Source organism: Haliaeetus leucocephalus, unplaced genomic scaffold (genome assembly GCF_000737465.1).
Source record: "Haliaeetus leucocephalus isolate CR32 unplaced genomic scaffold, Haliaeetus_leucocephalus-4.0 Scaffold339, whole genome shotgun sequence".
NCBI classification, from domain to species: domain Eukaryota; kingdom Metazoa; phylum Chordata; class Aves; order Accipitriformes; family Accipitridae; genus Haliaeetus; species Haliaeetus leucocephalus.
Window position 1 is genome coordinate 8,290,122 of NW_010972775.1, and position 16,737 is coordinate 8,306,858.

Consider the following 16,737-nt stretch of genomic DNA (forward strand, 5'->3'; position numbering starts at 1 on the left):
CCGCACCTTGTAGAGTCTTCAATGCATTTCCTCAAATACTAAACAAAATTGCCCTGCTACTTGAATGGACTGTGTAAATACTTTCTAGTAAGAGCTGAACTTCCGAATTTCTCTTGCTCCACCAAGCAACTAAACTTTGCTTCAGTAAGATGGAAAGCTAGATGTACGAGTCAACAGCGTTAAATTGATCTCATGGTGTTGTGGTTTAACCCCAGCCAGCAACTAAGCACCATGCAGCTGCTCACTCACTCCCCCCCGCCCAGTAGGATGGGGGAGAAAAATCGGGAAAAGAAGTAAAACTTGTGGGTTGAGATAAGAACAGTTTAATAGAATATAAAAAGAAGAAACTAATAATGACAATGATAACACTAATAAAATGACAGTAGTAATAATAAAAGGATTGGAATATACAAATGATGCACAGTGCAATTGCTCACCACCTGCTGATCGACACCCAGTTAGTCCCCAAGCCGCAATCCCCCTGCCCCCACTCCCCCCAGTTTATATACTAGATGTGACGTCCCATGGTATGGAATACCCCCCTGGCCACTTTGGGTCAGCTGCCCTGGCTGTGTCCTGTGCCAACTTCTTGTGCCCCTCCAGCTTTCTCACTGGCTGGGCATCAGAAGCTGAAAAATCCTTGACTTTAGACTAAACATTACTTAGCGACAACCAAAAACATCAGTGTTATCAACATTCTTCGCATACTGAACTCAAAACATAGCACTGTACCAGCTACTAGGAAGACAATTAACTCTATCCCAGCTGAAACCAGGACACATGGATAGAACACCTAAGAAGAACAGTCAAGAGAATTGCAAGACCTAAAAGAAAGAGCCTCTAAAAAAATGCTGGAGATGCGAGTAGTGATATTAGAAGGGAAGTCAACAGAATTACAAAGTGATTAAAGCAGAAGGAAAAAGCATCTTAAGAGAAAGTTAAAGTTCTGTCCAATTGCAGAGCCTTTATAAAGAAAGTCTGAAATAGCAAACGTTATTTTATTCTGTGTACTCAGACACAGTTCTAGAGGCTTGAAATATACAGTGATCTATTGCATTGGAACAGATCCAGCTGTTAGGTAAATTCAGTCAATATTTACCACTTGATATTGTCATCCATTAGTTTAAAATATTTATCAGAACATGACAGTGTTAATATATTTAAGTATTATATATTATTCAAGCATCGTGTATTTTCCTTATTCATCTACCATTAATGGATTAGGCATCTGTAACACTGATAAAAAGACATGAACAAACTGGTCATAAATATGTCGAAACACAGGACAAACACATACTATATGATACAAAACAAGACATTGCAACATCAGCCTGAACTCTCAGGCTGTAATTGCTGTACAAGAACAAGATTTGACTCAGTCCAATATTTCACTGGACCTTAAGTGGTATTTATCAGAGGCTAGACAAGTGTTGAAATTTTTTCAGGGAACATAATACAGTAAATAGGAACGAGCACCTTCGCCTTTCAATCCTCCTTAAATCACTTGAGCGATCCCTCAATACTTTTTGTATTTTAAAACTCGTATTTACAGAAAAAGTAACAGCTGATTGATTTAAGTCAATGCACCACCTCTGAGACCTTCCTAAACTAATGAGCTGTATGAACACATTACACCAGTCTTTGATGTACATCTATTGCTAACGCAGGCCTGCAGGGCCTAGATGTCCTAATGAGTTATAGACATTGGCACATTGTCTAACAGTTCAACACACCTTATCAAGAGCTACCTTAGTAATGTCCAAGTTTTCTAATTGAAAAATGACTTGGCCAGGCAATTCCCACCTGAAAGAGCTGATGCTATGCATGTATAAACACTCTCACCCAACACCAGCAGTGATTATACTTCTGCCAATAGATAAGCAATGTACTGCATTGCTCAAGTCCACTGAGGTATGCCAAATACTTGAACTGGGGGGTTGGCAAGTTATTTATGTTCTGCTGTTTATCTTCTTCCTCCAAGCTCCCAAGGTGGGTTTCTCTTCCTACATTTTTTTGTTGTGTGTTTTGATGCTGTTTTGTTTTTACTGTAGGTACTATGCAATGCAGATTTCGGTTAATAAAAATTTGGCATCTGTCTGTGGCTGGTAATTCCATCTTCTCTTCCTCTATGCTTCTGTGTGGCTTTTTACTTGACCTAAAATTGAAACTGTACTTCCATATTAAAACTGGGATATTTTGCTTTATATCTGGAGTTGGAGTATCTTGACACAGAAGTTTTCAGCTGGTTATTAAGTCTTTCGTGGAAAAATTTCTTCTTTATTCCCCATTTGTGCAATACAAAGTATCTTCTGTATTTGGGATATCATTTGCTCATTAGCACTTTGTCCTTTCATGCAAGTATCTTCCACAACAGAAGAGGATACAGCTTCTCACTGGTGTTTGGTCACCATTTATTATCCAACGAATCTGAGACTAAAGCTGGAGAACAGCTCATGGGCCATGACCTAGAGACAGTTCAATTCAGTAGTTAGGGGAATTTCATGTGAAATGTGAGTTCTGTAGATAATTTCTTGGCATGGAATAAAATATCCTTTTCTCATCTCAGTCCTCTTCAGAACAACTCCCTATAGCTGCATGAACCCACTCGCCTTGCTTACAAAATGTAAATGCTTGTTTCCTTCCCTCTCCTGCTTCTCAACAATGAAACAGTAATACATATAAAATAAACTTATTGTGCCATGAAACTGCAATCCATTTCAATGTCAATTGCACAAATCTCAAAAGTAAAACTCTCTTAAATCTCTCCAGGTTTTAAATTGAGATCAAGCCAGGAAATACTGCTGATGATTTAAAAATCAATGTTTTGTATTTCATTTGAAGACTTTTAGCTTTATCTTACACTAAACTCTCTCCCGTCTCCTACACTGGCACAGACAGGATAAACTGACCATATCGAACAGATAACTTAAAAGACAAGCTTTCAGCCCTCTCGCAGAACAGCAGCAATGTCAACCCTGAAAGAAACAATGTGGTAGCAGCTTCCCATGCCCTCCCATAGTGCCTCTGTGCCTGCATCTGGCTGCCCAATTCAGTCTCTGCGTTGGAAACTCCTTAGTGGAAGGCCCTGAAGTTTGCATGCTTCCACCTTCCAAGCTGTGAGTCTCCCTGCAAATTCTTCCTCTGATCAAACTGGCTTTTTCCTGGATTGTCTTTGAAAGTCTCTCGCTGCCCAGCCGTACTTTAAGATGGCTACAAAGGCAAGGGCTAAAAACAAATAAACAAAAAAGCTAATCAAGTCTACCATTACTAATGTTCACTGACTTCACCACTGAGCTCTAGGTGACCCACTCTGCCCACCTGTCTCTTCTCACTCTGTTTTTTGAAAGCCTGATATGTACAAATAGTATGAGAAAAGGGCTAGGTTTCTACACACCTGCCAAATGCAGGTCCTGCTCTTTCAACTGCCAGCACTTCATGTAAAATGTACTGCACTAAGCTGGGAACAAATAGGTTTATTTAACAAACAAGTTCAACACAGGGATAAATCTGTCAGCCTTAAATAAGCTGCAATCTCTCTCTAATGAGAACATGAGGCTTTAAGACTATGCAGGATAACTTTCTGATCAGCTGGTGCTCTAATGGGCTGAGATCTTAGCTATCACAGCAGAGAATCCCTACGAGGCTGAAAAATGTGTGTGTGTCTGTGATCTAGCACACAGAGATGTTGAAGGTCACCGACTCCAGCAAATGCCCATTTTATTTCTTCCATTTATTTTCTTCTGAAAGTTGTTTTCCATGCTCCTATTTAATTTATGACTGGTCTGACTAGGTCAAGTTGAAAAAGGTTCTATTAATGCCTGAGATAGAAGTATTTCTTTTCAGAGGAAAAAAATATAGAAGCAAATGGTTTCTTCGCTAAGGAGTATAAACACACTGAACTGTGATTGTCCTCTGCCTGGCCTAAATTCCATAGGTCATGTATCTACTGCGTTCAGTACCAACAAGGTGGGTCCTATGAAAACGAAGGCTTTAATACTCTTTTTCTCCATGGCCTCTTACATTTGTTCCTTCTCTGCCAGCATCCCCTTTCATGCATGCCTAGATTAGGACTGACCACAGCCTCCTAACACATTTTTAAATGCCATCAAAACAGCACTGGAGGTGTTAGAGCTACCTACTGCATTACAAAACTCCACTATAAAGCTTCTCTTTCACTTCCTCCTGACTGCTTGCTGTTCTTTTACAGAATGCCCTGTATCTGTCACTTGCAAATGATTCACTAATTTTCCCTAAAAAGGCCTGAAGAGCAATCTATTTTGTGATTTTTCAGCCAGCAGATTCATCATTGAGTACTTGTTCGATTTTGACAGTTCTCCATATGAGTTTGAAGCAGCATATCTTGTTTGTTCAACACCCCTTTGAAATGATGTTCATTTCTGTAGCTGCACTTTGTCTAAATTGGAGATGAAACCCGTTGTGGTTTACACTGAAAGAATAAACCCCTCATTTATACTTCAGATCTGTGTCCGAATATACCAAGATTAACACTAAATAAAGTTCATCCTGTAGTCAAGCAAGTATAGGCTTAGCCATCATTCTCACCTAGTTCATACAGTATCTTTGTTTCAGCTTCTAACAAAAGCACTGTTCATAATTTTGACTATTCACTTTCTTTCCACTTCTCAGTTTCCCAGGTTGGCCTGTTCTCAGTCTATTCTCATGCAACAAAGAAGCTAAGCATTTCAGAAAGCAGGCTTTCTAGCTGCTTTGTTCATTCTGTCTTTCTCAATTATATGATTTAAATGCAAGTTATTGATCATTATAATACCCTCATAAACCCTAAGATGGAATGTTACTTTACAGATACCAGCCATGAAAGTATTGCAATAACGAGTAACACGGCAGGTTTTCATAACGCTTTTCTAAATATCCCTAGCTGTTACAGTCTGCATTCGGTTAAATTTAATGTAGTGAGGACTTGCATTCAAATATGCAATGAACACATTTTCTGGGACTTAAATAGTAGTGCAATTACAAAATCTTCTCTATTTACTCTAGAAAGTAAGTTTAGTACTGCTGCTCACTAGTTTTTAACTTAACTCGAGAACAGACTCTTCAGATAGCATTCCTTTTCAACAGCCTACCTTTTAAGAAGTATTTTTGTTGCTGATTTTTCAGCTTCTGGCATAGTTAGTAAGTGTTGCTTAAAGTGAGCCTAAAAATACTTTTCTAATATTTACGTAGAGAAGAGCACAAAATCATGCAAACTACCACATGTATGGATAGCTCAGGGCATACACATCTGCAATGCTTTTTATCTTCCCCCATGGTGGACAGCTACTCTTCTCTGTACTATTAAAGCTGCTATTTTTAGGCCTTTATTTAAAAGAATCCAGTTTAAAATAGTGCACGCCAACTATATCATAGATATTTCCTCAAACACAGTGCAAACATAAACCACAGATAGCATAAAATTAAAAAAGCATTAAGTGCCTAATGTATTTGGTACCATCTGACCTGATCAAACCTCTGTTACAGGAGTCTTTAGTTAGCTCACTAATGAAAATACAGATGTAGCTACAGGTGTTCATGCAGTTCTCAAGGAAACTGAATTAAAAGAAAAATTAAGACACACAGGGACCAAATGAGAGAGCAAAAACATATTCCCTATGGATACATGGCAGTCAAGAATTTGTACAGAGATTTAATTGATTTTGAAAAGCAGGTAGTCAGACATCAATAAAAAGTAGACATATTGACAGGTAAGTAGTGAGTTGGTCACCTAACATTCTACTTGTTAAACAGGATAACCAAAAGATCTAGAAGGGCTTTCTATGTATATGAAGGTACCAGCACACATACATTACAAGGAATCAGCAAGCTAAACTCACTCATTAAACCTAATATTTATGAAATAATAATCATGATCCAAGCTTTATACGTGTTTTTGCAAAAATACCCCATGGAACTGATAGTATTTGTTATACCAATGCAGCCCACTAGAGGTCAGGTTACATTGAGCAGTTTAAAATAAATTTAGTAATAAAGGACAAAGTTTAGCCCACCATCCTCTTACATATTACTAGAATCATCTGGGTTGCCACATGAATCACAAAGTGACAAGTCCTTTAGAACTTTTGGTTAAAACAAAAAGAAGCTCATAGTATGACGGTTGGCTTGGAGAGATACAAAACAGATTAAAGAATTGTTCCCATAATCCATTAATTAGATGGACTGGATTATTAGATTGGAGAAGTTTTCCTTAATAGAATACCACGGTATAAAGATTGTTAGCTCGGTTTTAGACCACCTGCTATGATGCTTGAAAATAGTGAAAATGGCAAGCTGAACTAGAAACAAAACCTCAAGACTTCATACCAGTCTTCTATACTGATGATATGACAGAAGAACTTTAATGCAAAGAGATACTTTTGCATCCCTCTGTGTAAAAGACACTTACTATCACACATCTGATCATACAGCAGGACTACATCAGAATCTTACAAAACAAAACAGATGTAGGTAAATATATATATATAAGTATAGGAGATATATAGATACATATATAGGAGAGAGAGATATATATAAATACCACCTTGATAAAAAAATGGAAAAACCCCATGTCTAATCAGAAATCCTGTAAGAGCACATTGTGAATGCAGAAAGAATGCCTTAGGTTAGAATGGTTTACAAACATTTGATTTTGTGAATGTGTGATGTCCAAATACAAATAAAAGATATTTCATGAATGCCTATCCTCTGTGCAATAGAAAGGCTTAGTGTAAAAGTGCTGTCAGTCTGCTTTGTAAAGCTCCAATTTAAACTTAATTTACCTATTTCCTGTGTCATTCTTTCATCCACTTGGAGAAACAGAAATGTTTGTCATCACAACCTTCTGACTGCTAAACACTTTCCTGGCACGTAGGAAGCCTGTAACCTAAAGCAGCTTTCCAGCAGAACGCCACTTAAATTTTACAGGAAATTATATCAGCCAAGGTGATGTCCCAAGACCAGGGTGAAAAAGATGAATGGTGAAAAACTGTGTTTGCCTGCCTATTTCTGTGATGAACCACATTAAAAAAGAAAAAAAAAGGGGGGGGGGGGGGGGCAGTTTTTGCCTTCCACTTCTGTACAGTAAGGAGACCCTTAATGACTAGTCTGCGTTGTTTCTGCAGTTACCCTCTGAATGCTTCAAATTAAGTTGCACATTGTATGTTTTATTTCCTTGACTACGATGAGGAGTTCCAGAATTAGTGTCAGCCTAAAGATCACAGTATATAACCCACAGCCACTGGATTAAAATGCTTTCACCTAGTCTTTCTGCTTCAATAGCTCCAGATGCTTCCATTGTGTTTGTAACTAAGGTGGCATAAGGAAACTGCACACAGAACAGAGCTTTCTTTCGATTATGTACTAAAAGAATCAGTGTTCCCAAAAGACTCAGAATTGTTTTACTAGATCTCACCTCCTCAACCATGTGCTTGACTTTCTTCTGTTGGCAGTGGACCATATCATCCAGATGTTTGATTCGCTCTCTTAGACTAGCTGCTACCTCCTCCAAATGCTGTGACCTAGCAAAACATGGAAGAATTTAAGCATCTAAGTGGGGAGCTATGCAGTATAAGCAAAACAAGAACAACCCACACAATCCCACCAAAAATCAGGAAGACTAGGTCAAGAGGTAGGCAAATCAAATTCCACTGACAGATGTCAATTTGTCCAAAGTATATTTTCATGGTAGTCTTTTAGACAAAGTGGTTGTCTCCACCCAAGTCAACTCACCTTTCTCTTGCATACTGGCATGCTTACTCAGAGCCTGAAGTGCTGACAGTTAAACAATGTGACAACGCTCATCTCCTTAAGATGTCTGTTTTTCCTTGAAGTGAAAGGGATTTAGACAACTAGATCTTTATCACCAGAAAGACACATTTATCTTGACTTATTACCACCTGCAAACTTTTTGGAAATATATACTAAATAAAAGCCAGGAAGCACATCTGCTGACATCCTTTTAAAAGCTCTCCTACTACAGGAAAGCCTTGAGTCAAGGATTTGGCATAGTTGCCAACAGCAACAGAATGCTAACTGGAGTAGTATTAACTCATCAACAGTCAGCAGGAATTGTTCTGGATGTTTTAAGTTTGTATGTACGACTCTTTAGATAAGCAGATTTAAAGAAATGCAGAATCTAACACAGAAATTGAAAAACCATCCTGCCACAAGATGGTTTGACAGCTTGCCAGAAAAGTAGTTTTAGAATATGCAAAGAAACAGGAGGGAAGCTTGTTAATAAGTTTTTGGCATGTTGGCCGTGGGAGCCTCCATTTTAATCTGAAGGTACAATTCTTGAAATTCTTCAAAGAAAGCAATTGCTTGCTTAGAAAATAAACTTCTGTACTCCTAGGTTCAGGACCGGACAGAATTTGAGAAGTGGAGGAAGGGAATCAAACCAAAAAGGCTCTTTTCATCTTGGTCTGTGCACAACAGAAGAAACTGTTGAAGTTGCAAACAGAACAACCATTCTAAGGCAAAGCAGCAGATGGCAAACTGTATGACATGATTCCAATGAATGACTGAATTGTATGCTGTTTCCCCGCCAGAAAGAGTCTCTAGCAGTGAAGTACTCTACAGAACTGTAACTGCAGCACTTTGACAAGGACTCAAAAAATCAAGGCATTGCTGCAGGTTTTTCAATCCTGCATATTAAGATCTCACAAACCCGCAATTTACATTTTGATTGCGATTGTAACACATATGTGGTCTCTCATTGAAAGATTCAGAATTTTAAGCACTGATAGCAATGGAACAGAGGTCCTTCCTCAGGTGGAGCTCAAGTGTCTGGCTGGGTACAAACAGGTAAAGAAAACTTAGGAACATCTGAACACAGATTCATTGCTTGTATTGTATAGATTACAGGTGTGTGCTTGCTTGCATTGCACAAACTCCTGTCTGAATATTGCCTTTACCCTTTTTACTGCAGCATAACTTTTCATGCTGAGTGGACAGGGCAGGATTCACTGAAGTGAGAAGAGTGTCTGTTATCCAAAGGTAAAGGAAGAAAGCAATTATCTTTCATCTCCATATTCTATGTTTTATGTGGCATCGATTCACTTCAAATTATTATTTTAACAGGCTGTTGTGAAAAGCTGTTATTACCCTGAAACTGGATAAGCTGGTCTCAGATCAATACAATTAGGCAATGAGAAGGTCTCAGCAGGGACCTCCCTTTATGATTATGCTTCCTAAAGAACAGTGGGATACCAAAACCTTAAAACTGAATTTCTGGGTGCCACAGAAATATAAGTAGTAATCAAGTACAATTTTTCAGTCTCTGCTTATAAATCATCTTTACCCACTCAAGTAGTGTCATATAAACCTTTGAGTGGCAGATGCAATTTTCACTCCAATGGCAGTTACACTATTTCAGTGCTGGATAGACTTCTCTTCAAACTTTGTCTCTGGCTTTGCTTGAAGCTTTCTTCTGCCTGGTCATGGTGCTCTGTCAGTCTCAAAGAAGTAGTAATGGATGCACATGCCACCTGTGGGCAGAAACAGCACATCCAGGTGCCACCACACCACCAGACCTTTCTTCCAAGCCTCATGCTTTTGAGGACAACCATTCACAGAGGTCTCACTGCCAAAAACATGACCCTCACTTTCCCCAAATAACTTCATAGCTTATTTCTGCACTGTGATGCTACATGACAAATTTCTTCCACACCTTCATTTTGTTCATGTGCATATGTTAATGTGTACCTCATGTGTAGACCTGCACCTCCAAGCCTCGAATATATTCCCCTGCTTTCCCTCTTTTATACAAGAAAAGAGGCCTCTGGCAGTTAAATGAAAAACTCTTGCTCTCTTCAAGAGTTCTTTTCAAAGGGGATGTCTTACAGCTTAATACAGGATACAGACTGTCTTTTCTTTTAGAACTGTGTTGAGCAGTTCTCTCTAGAAGGAGATAATCAAAGCATTCATAGTGAGAATCATACTGTGCTGAATTTGGGAATGCAGATTTAAGAAAAATGCAATCCACAAATACATCACAACTTGTTCCACCTAAAATGTACTCTGCATACTTGCTAACAACTTTTCAAGAAAGATGCACGAAAGTGGTTTTTGTTGCAAAAATTAATCCTCTTGATATTTTGTATGTAAATAAACTTATATTCAGATGGACAACCCCTACCAGACTGCAGTTTTAAAATTAGAAAAAATAAAATTCAGATGTCTTCAAAACCAACTTACCAAACCAATCTACCCCTAACGTTTCCTAGCAATACTAGAATTTCCACAGACAAGACATATCTCACCTTTCACTGTCACAGTTGTTTTCAGATTTTGCTCCAGATATTTGTCTTTCATTTAGTTCAAGTTGTTTTTGCAGCTGGTGACGTTCCTAAACAAGAAATGTTATCCTTCAGTTCTCTGTATGTCAAAATGTAAAGGCTTCACAAAGCATATTTCATTGCAATTCCAAAGATCATTTGTGAAATTAAAATAGAAACTGATTAAACAAAATTAATGCATTTCCTGTAGCCAAGGAGCACAGAATGCATAATAATAAAATCAAATTCCCAGCTATGCATGGAAAAAAAGACCAGTTTTCAATTTCCTATTTGAAGATGTATGGTTGTACTTGAAACTGAATTTTTTTAATAAAAAGATGAGTCATCACAATCTTTACATAAATGTCAAATTTTCCATGTTATTCCTCCAAAAAGATCTCTCAATCCAAGGCTGAGATAAAAGGTATTGCTCAATTTTCCTCCCCAAAATATTCCATTTATTTTTTAGGTGTCCACCAGCACAGTACTCGTGAAGATCTGTATCAACTTGGGAACTGAGTCAACACGAATTAACAGAGGAGTATGCTATCCACTTTAACAGGAATTTAAGAGGCATTCAGGTTTACTCTGCAAGTATCAGCCAGATAAGAGCAAATTAAATAATCAACGTGAAGAAACTCATCTGTACTTAAGAACTATATCGCAATCCTTTATTCACTGCATAATACTTACAAGTTGTAGGCTGAAGCCCAGATGAAGTTAACGGAGCTACTAAAGGGGAATATTAAGCTGAATGATTTCTCAGCGTAATCGCTAATTCTACAAATAGATTTGCAAGCATTAAACAAAAGGGGCTCAATACAAATGCACATTAGACTAACTAGTCAAACTAACAAGACTGGCTTATAAGAATCTATTTCTCAGTAACAAATATTTACTATACTCAACTAAAGGTGTTACAGAAGATCATATTCTCTCTACTTACTAGAATGCTCTCTGCTTCTGTATTTTAGATAGCAAGGCACAGATCTTTAAAGGTAATGAGATGCCTGGTACTGAATGAGATAAGAAATGCCAAAGTACATCCAAGAGCATCAGAGTCTTTTGGAAGGGCTGCTCTTATACTATACACTATTCAGTCTAAGGACTAAACAATAACATTCATTCTCAGCTAGGTGAATGATACCACGAAACGAAGAGGAAATTTCACCGTAACTGTTTGAGACAGAAGACACAAAGCTTTTTCAGATACCTGAAAAGGTTCAACAAATGAGATTCAGATGCAGTGTACTATGCAAGGAAGGTACTGTGATACACTTAGGCTTAACAATACATTAAAATAATAATCATCTGACTACTAGTCTGAGTTTTGCCCTAGAGCAAAGTCCATAAAAGAGAAGAAGAAAAAGCAGGAAATAAAAAGAAGCAATGCAAAAACTGCTACAACTAGTTTTACAGTAGTGCTGCCAGTGTTACAAGAGGGAAATGTGTCTCAGCATTTCTGCTTTCAGAGCTTTAAAAGTAAATTGTCAAAAACCTGCTCTCAATTACAGTTTGGTAGGGCATATTTAGCCAGGGAGAGGAATAATTAAAAGTTTTTTAATGCTAGCAAGAAAGGAAAAACTTAAGTTTGGGATTAAAAGGCAGTAAAAATGATTTTTTTCTTCTCTCCTCAAAATATTCTGAGCCATAATCTAAATAAGATAGATACTGCATGGAAGATTAAGTGGCTGCTACATACCCACAAAAAAACCTCAAAACATTTTAGTCTGAAGCTTTCAGTTTAGCATTTCATCCACATGTGGAGAAATTTGGACACACAATTCCAATCAGGACTATAAATAACTAAATAGGTCTATTCCTAACTAAAATGCATTTTAATCAACCATAGAATCATAGAATGGTTTGGGTTAGAAGGGACCTTAAAGATCATCTAGTTCCAACCCCCCTGCCATGGGCAGGGACACCTTCCACTAGACCAGGTTGCTCAAAGCCCCATCTAACCTGGCCTTGAACACTTCCAGGGATGGGGCATCCACAGCCTCTCTGGGCAACCTGTTCCAGTGTCTCACTGCCCTCACAGTGAAGAATCTCTTCCTTGTATCTAAATCTACCCTTTCTCAGTTTAAAGCCATTACTCCTTGTCCTATCACTACATGCCCTTGTAAAAAGTCCCTCTACAGCCTTCCTGTAGGCCCCCTTTGGGTACTGGGAGGCTGCTATAAGGTGTCCCCAGAGCCTTCTCTTCTCCAGGCTAAACAACCCCAACTCTCTCAGCCTGTCTCCATAGGAGAGGTGCTCCAGCCCCTGATCATCTTCATGGCGCTCCTCTGGACCTGCTCAAGCAGGTCCATGTCTTTTGTATGTTGGGGGCCCCAGAGCTGAACGCAGTACTCCAGGTGGAGTCTCACGAGGGTGGAGCAGAGGGGGAGAATCACCTCCCTTGACCTACTGGTCATGCTTCTTTTGATGCAGCCCAGGATGAGACTGGCTTTCTGGGCTGGGAGCACACATTGCTGGCTCATATTCAGTTTTTCATCCACTAAACCCCCAAGTCCTCCTTAGGGCTGCTCTCAACCCACTCATTGCCCAGCCTGTATTTGTGCTTGGGATTGCCCCAATCCATGTGCAGGACCTTGCCTTGTTGAATGTCATGAGGTTAGCACAGGCCCACCTCTCAAGTCTGTCAAGGTCCCTTTGGATGGCATCCCTCCACTCCAGCGTGTCAACCACACCACACAGCTTGGTGTCCTCGGCAAACTTGCTGACAGTGTGCTCAATCCCACTGTCCATGTCGCCAACAAAGACATTAAACAGCGCCGGTCCCAATACTGACCACTGAGGAACACCACTTGTTGCTCGTCTCCACTTGGACATCAAGCTGTTGACTGCAACTCTTTTGAGTGCGACCACCCAGCCAATTCCTTATCCACCGAGTGGTCCATCCGTCAAATCCATGTCTCTCCAATTTAGAGACAAGGATGTCGTGTGGGACAGTGTCAAATGCTTTGCACAAGTCCAGGTAGGTGATGTCAGTTGTTCTTCCCTTATCCACCATTGCTGTAACCCCATCATAGAAAGCTACAGAATTTGTCAGGTGTGATTTGCCCTTAGTGAAGCCATGTTGGCTGTCACCAATCATCTCCTTATTTTTCATGTGCCCCAGCATAGTTTCCAGGAGGATCCACTCCATAATCTTGCTGGGCACAGAGGTGAGCCTGTAGTTCCCTGGGTCTTCCTTTTTTCCCTTTTTAAAAATGGGCTTATGTTTCCCCTTTTCCAGTCAGTGGGAACTTCCTTGGACTGCCACTTCTCAAATATGATGGGTAGTGGCTTAGCCACTTCATCTGCCAGTTCCCTCAGGACCCATGGATGCACCTCATCAGGTCCCATGGACTTGTGCACCTTCAGGTTCCTTAGATGGTCTCAAACCTGATCTTCTCCTACAGTGGGTGGTTCTTAGTTCTCCCAGTCCCTGCCTTTGCCTTCTGTGACTTGGGTGGTGTGGCTGGAGCACTCACCACTGAAGACTGAGGCAAAAAAGTCATTGATTACCTCAGCCTTGTCCATGTCCCAGGTAACCAGGTCTCCTTTTTCCTTCTGGAGAGGGTCTGCATTTTCTCTAGTCTTCCTTTTATCACTGATATACCTATAGAAGCTTTTCATGTTGCCCTTGACATTCCTGGCCAGATTTAATTCTATCAGGGCTTTAGCTTTCCTAACCTGATCCCTGGGTGTCTAGACAATTTCTCTGTATTTTTCTCAGGCTACCGGTCCTTGCTTCCATTCTCTGTAGGCTTCCTTTTTGTGTTTGAGTTTGTCCAGGAGCTCCTGGTTTCTCCATGCAGGCCTCCTGGCATTTTTGCCTGACTTCCTCTTTGTTGGGATGCATCGCTCCTGACCTTGGAGCAGGTGATCCTTAAATTTTCTTGGGCTTTCTTGGGCCCCTCTCCCCTCCAGGGCTTTATCCCATGGTATTCTACCAAGCAGATCCCTGAAGAGGCCAAAGTTCGCTCTCATGAAGTCCAGGGTATTGAGCTTGCTGTGCACCCTCCTCGCTGCCCTAAGGATCTTGAACTCCACCATTTCATGGTCACTGCAGCCAAGGCTGCCCTTGAGCTTCACATTCCCCACCAGCTCCTCCCTGTCAGTGAGAACAAGGTCCAGCATAGCACCTCCCCTCATTGGCTCCTCTGTCACTTGGAGAAGAAAGCTGTCATCAGCACATTCCAGGAACCTCCAGGCTTATGCCCCACTGTGTTGTCCCTCCAACAGATATTGGGGTGGCTGAAGTCCCCCATGAGGACCAGGGCTTTTGGACATGAGGCTGCTCCTAGCTCCTGTCTGTCTATAGAGGGTCTCATCTGCTGTCTTCCTGGTCGGGTGGCCTGTAGCAGACCCCCACTATAATGTCACCTGTCCCTGCCCTCCCTTTAATCCTGACCCATAAGCTCTCGGTCAGCTCCTTATCCATCCCCAGGCAGAGGTCCATGCACTCCATGGACCCACCAACAGCATTTCTAAGAGACTTTGGATCATTTATGATTACTACTTCATTAGGTTTAGCAAGACAGAAGAACTACTTAATCACAGTGTCTCTACAGTAGTCCACGTCCATTTACTTATATGGATACATAAGTAAGATGCAAACAGCAATGGTATGTTACTGAACAGGGTACTGAGCAGAAGACAAAAGAACAAAAAATTAAAAAAAAAAATTTCCTCCATGCACTTCTGCATTTCTTTTAAAGCTAGCAATCAACTAAATCTCATACCTCTTCCATGCGTTCAATCAGACGGTCCAGCTCACCAATTCTCTGGTCTTTTTCCTGTATGCTTGTTTCTGTAATCTGCATCTTCTTATTTGCCTCTTCAATAGCCTTCAGAAGCCGATTCGTTTCCTCCTTCAAATAAGGACACCTACAGTCACGTTGACATCCAATATATTGATGAGGATTTTTTTTTTTTAGGCCATACAGCCAGGCCTAAATAGCTTTTAAGCAGAGCTCAAAGCTTTTCACTACACCTGCCCAGAAGCCTGGAAGACCTGTGACCCTAAATGTGAATTGTATAAAACAAAAGATGTGGGGCACTTCAAAGTGCATAGGTGTTTGTAAAGCATCATTACGAAAATCTGAGAAAAATTTTTACGCGTTTCTTAGATAATTTTTTCTCTTCTGAGGATGCCGTGAAGTAACAGCATAAGAAAAACACGCTGTTGCAGAAGATGGCAAACTTTGCTGTTCAGAATGCTACGTTCAGCTTTGTACTTTCCTCACATATAAAACAGTATGAATAAAAAGAGACTGGGCAATCTACCTTCAATCTCAGTCATTACCTATCTTTATCGGTTAGAAAAATGCAATGATTAACTGCTCATAGAAACATTTTACTTGGGGGTGGAGGGAAACCAGGGGACAGGAAGAGTTCTTGCTCCAGTAGCGTCCAATGAAGTTGTTCCCCCTCCCCTTCTTAAACTATCACTAAAATTAGAAATTATATTTTCCTCTTTTTTTAGAGAATCAGAAGTTAAAAAACCCAACTTACTCCATTTCAAATTTTGAAATCTACATTATCATCACTGTTACTGTGTTTGAACACATTCTTTTCTTAGCCCTACGACCCCCAAAGCTTGGAAAGTTTAGTAATTATGGCATGATTAGTCACAGAGACGGGAGTGAAAGAACACATGTCAACTCTGGAGTATTAAGTGACTGAGAAATGACACCCAAGCTAAGCACCACTCGTACAGACTGGCTATACATACTAGGAGGATTTCTTTCTCAGCTTTATGTTTCTGCTCCTCTTCTCGCATTTTTTCCTCATACTGACTATACAGTTTTCTTGTCATCTCTCTCATGACTTCAGCATTGGCTTCCTGTGACGATTCCACCTATGAGAGGGGAAAGTTGACCCATCAGTCAGTACAGCACTGCTGGCAGCAGGAGAAATGGAGTTCACATGATGTGAGTGTAACACTTTGAACTTCAGTTCACCTTGTTATAACTTTAACACTGCTGAAGCAGATTTTCATTTGCATCAAGAGCATTTGTCTTCCCCCATTTTATAGAAACATAGATTAAAGATGGTCTAGACTCAACTCCTGTTTCTAAATGACCACGACCACTCAAAGCAACAATTCCTTTAAGCTTGACCTAAGTATGTGTTGTTAACTAGAAGACACTGTTGTACCCTCCCTCCTCTCTCTTGCTTTTTCACATACTGCTCTTTGTGTAGGCACAAGAACTGGGGTGACCACGGAGCAAAGCATAGCAGGGAACAATCAGACTTAAAATTAATATACTTGGGGGTTTGGAAGGGTTAATTTTTAACTACAGGACCAGAAACTTTACTACTGCTATAGGGAAGAGGGCAGGAATGGTAATTCAGAGACAGGATTTCCCGTTTGTTGGCTCAAAATACTGAACCACACCCTCAGTGATTGAACACCAGATAGGGTATTCACAGCTTAAACCCATCTACTCTA

General features: G+C 40.1%; 1 protein-coding gene across 1 annotated transcript in view; it reads right to left on the reverse strand.

Moving 5' to 3' along the window:
- The window catches only part of LOC104834713 (blastoderm-specific protein 25D-like), a 67,167-nt gene that overhangs the window by 23,425 nt on the left and 27,005 nt on the right, over positions 1–16,737 (reverse strand). Inside the window, exons 10-13 of the mRNA XM_010572274.1 lie at positions 16,018–16,143; positions 15,026–15,154; positions 10,275–10,360; positions 7,427–7,532 (exon numbers count right to left, since the gene is read on the reverse strand). Of these exons, the coding sequence (XP_010570576.1) occupies positions 7,427–7,532; positions 10,275–10,360; positions 15,026–15,154; positions 16,018–16,143 (447 nt within the window). The remainder of the gene's footprint in view (positions 1–7,426; positions 7,533–10,274; positions 10,361–15,025; positions 15,155–16,017; positions 16,144–16,737) is intronic.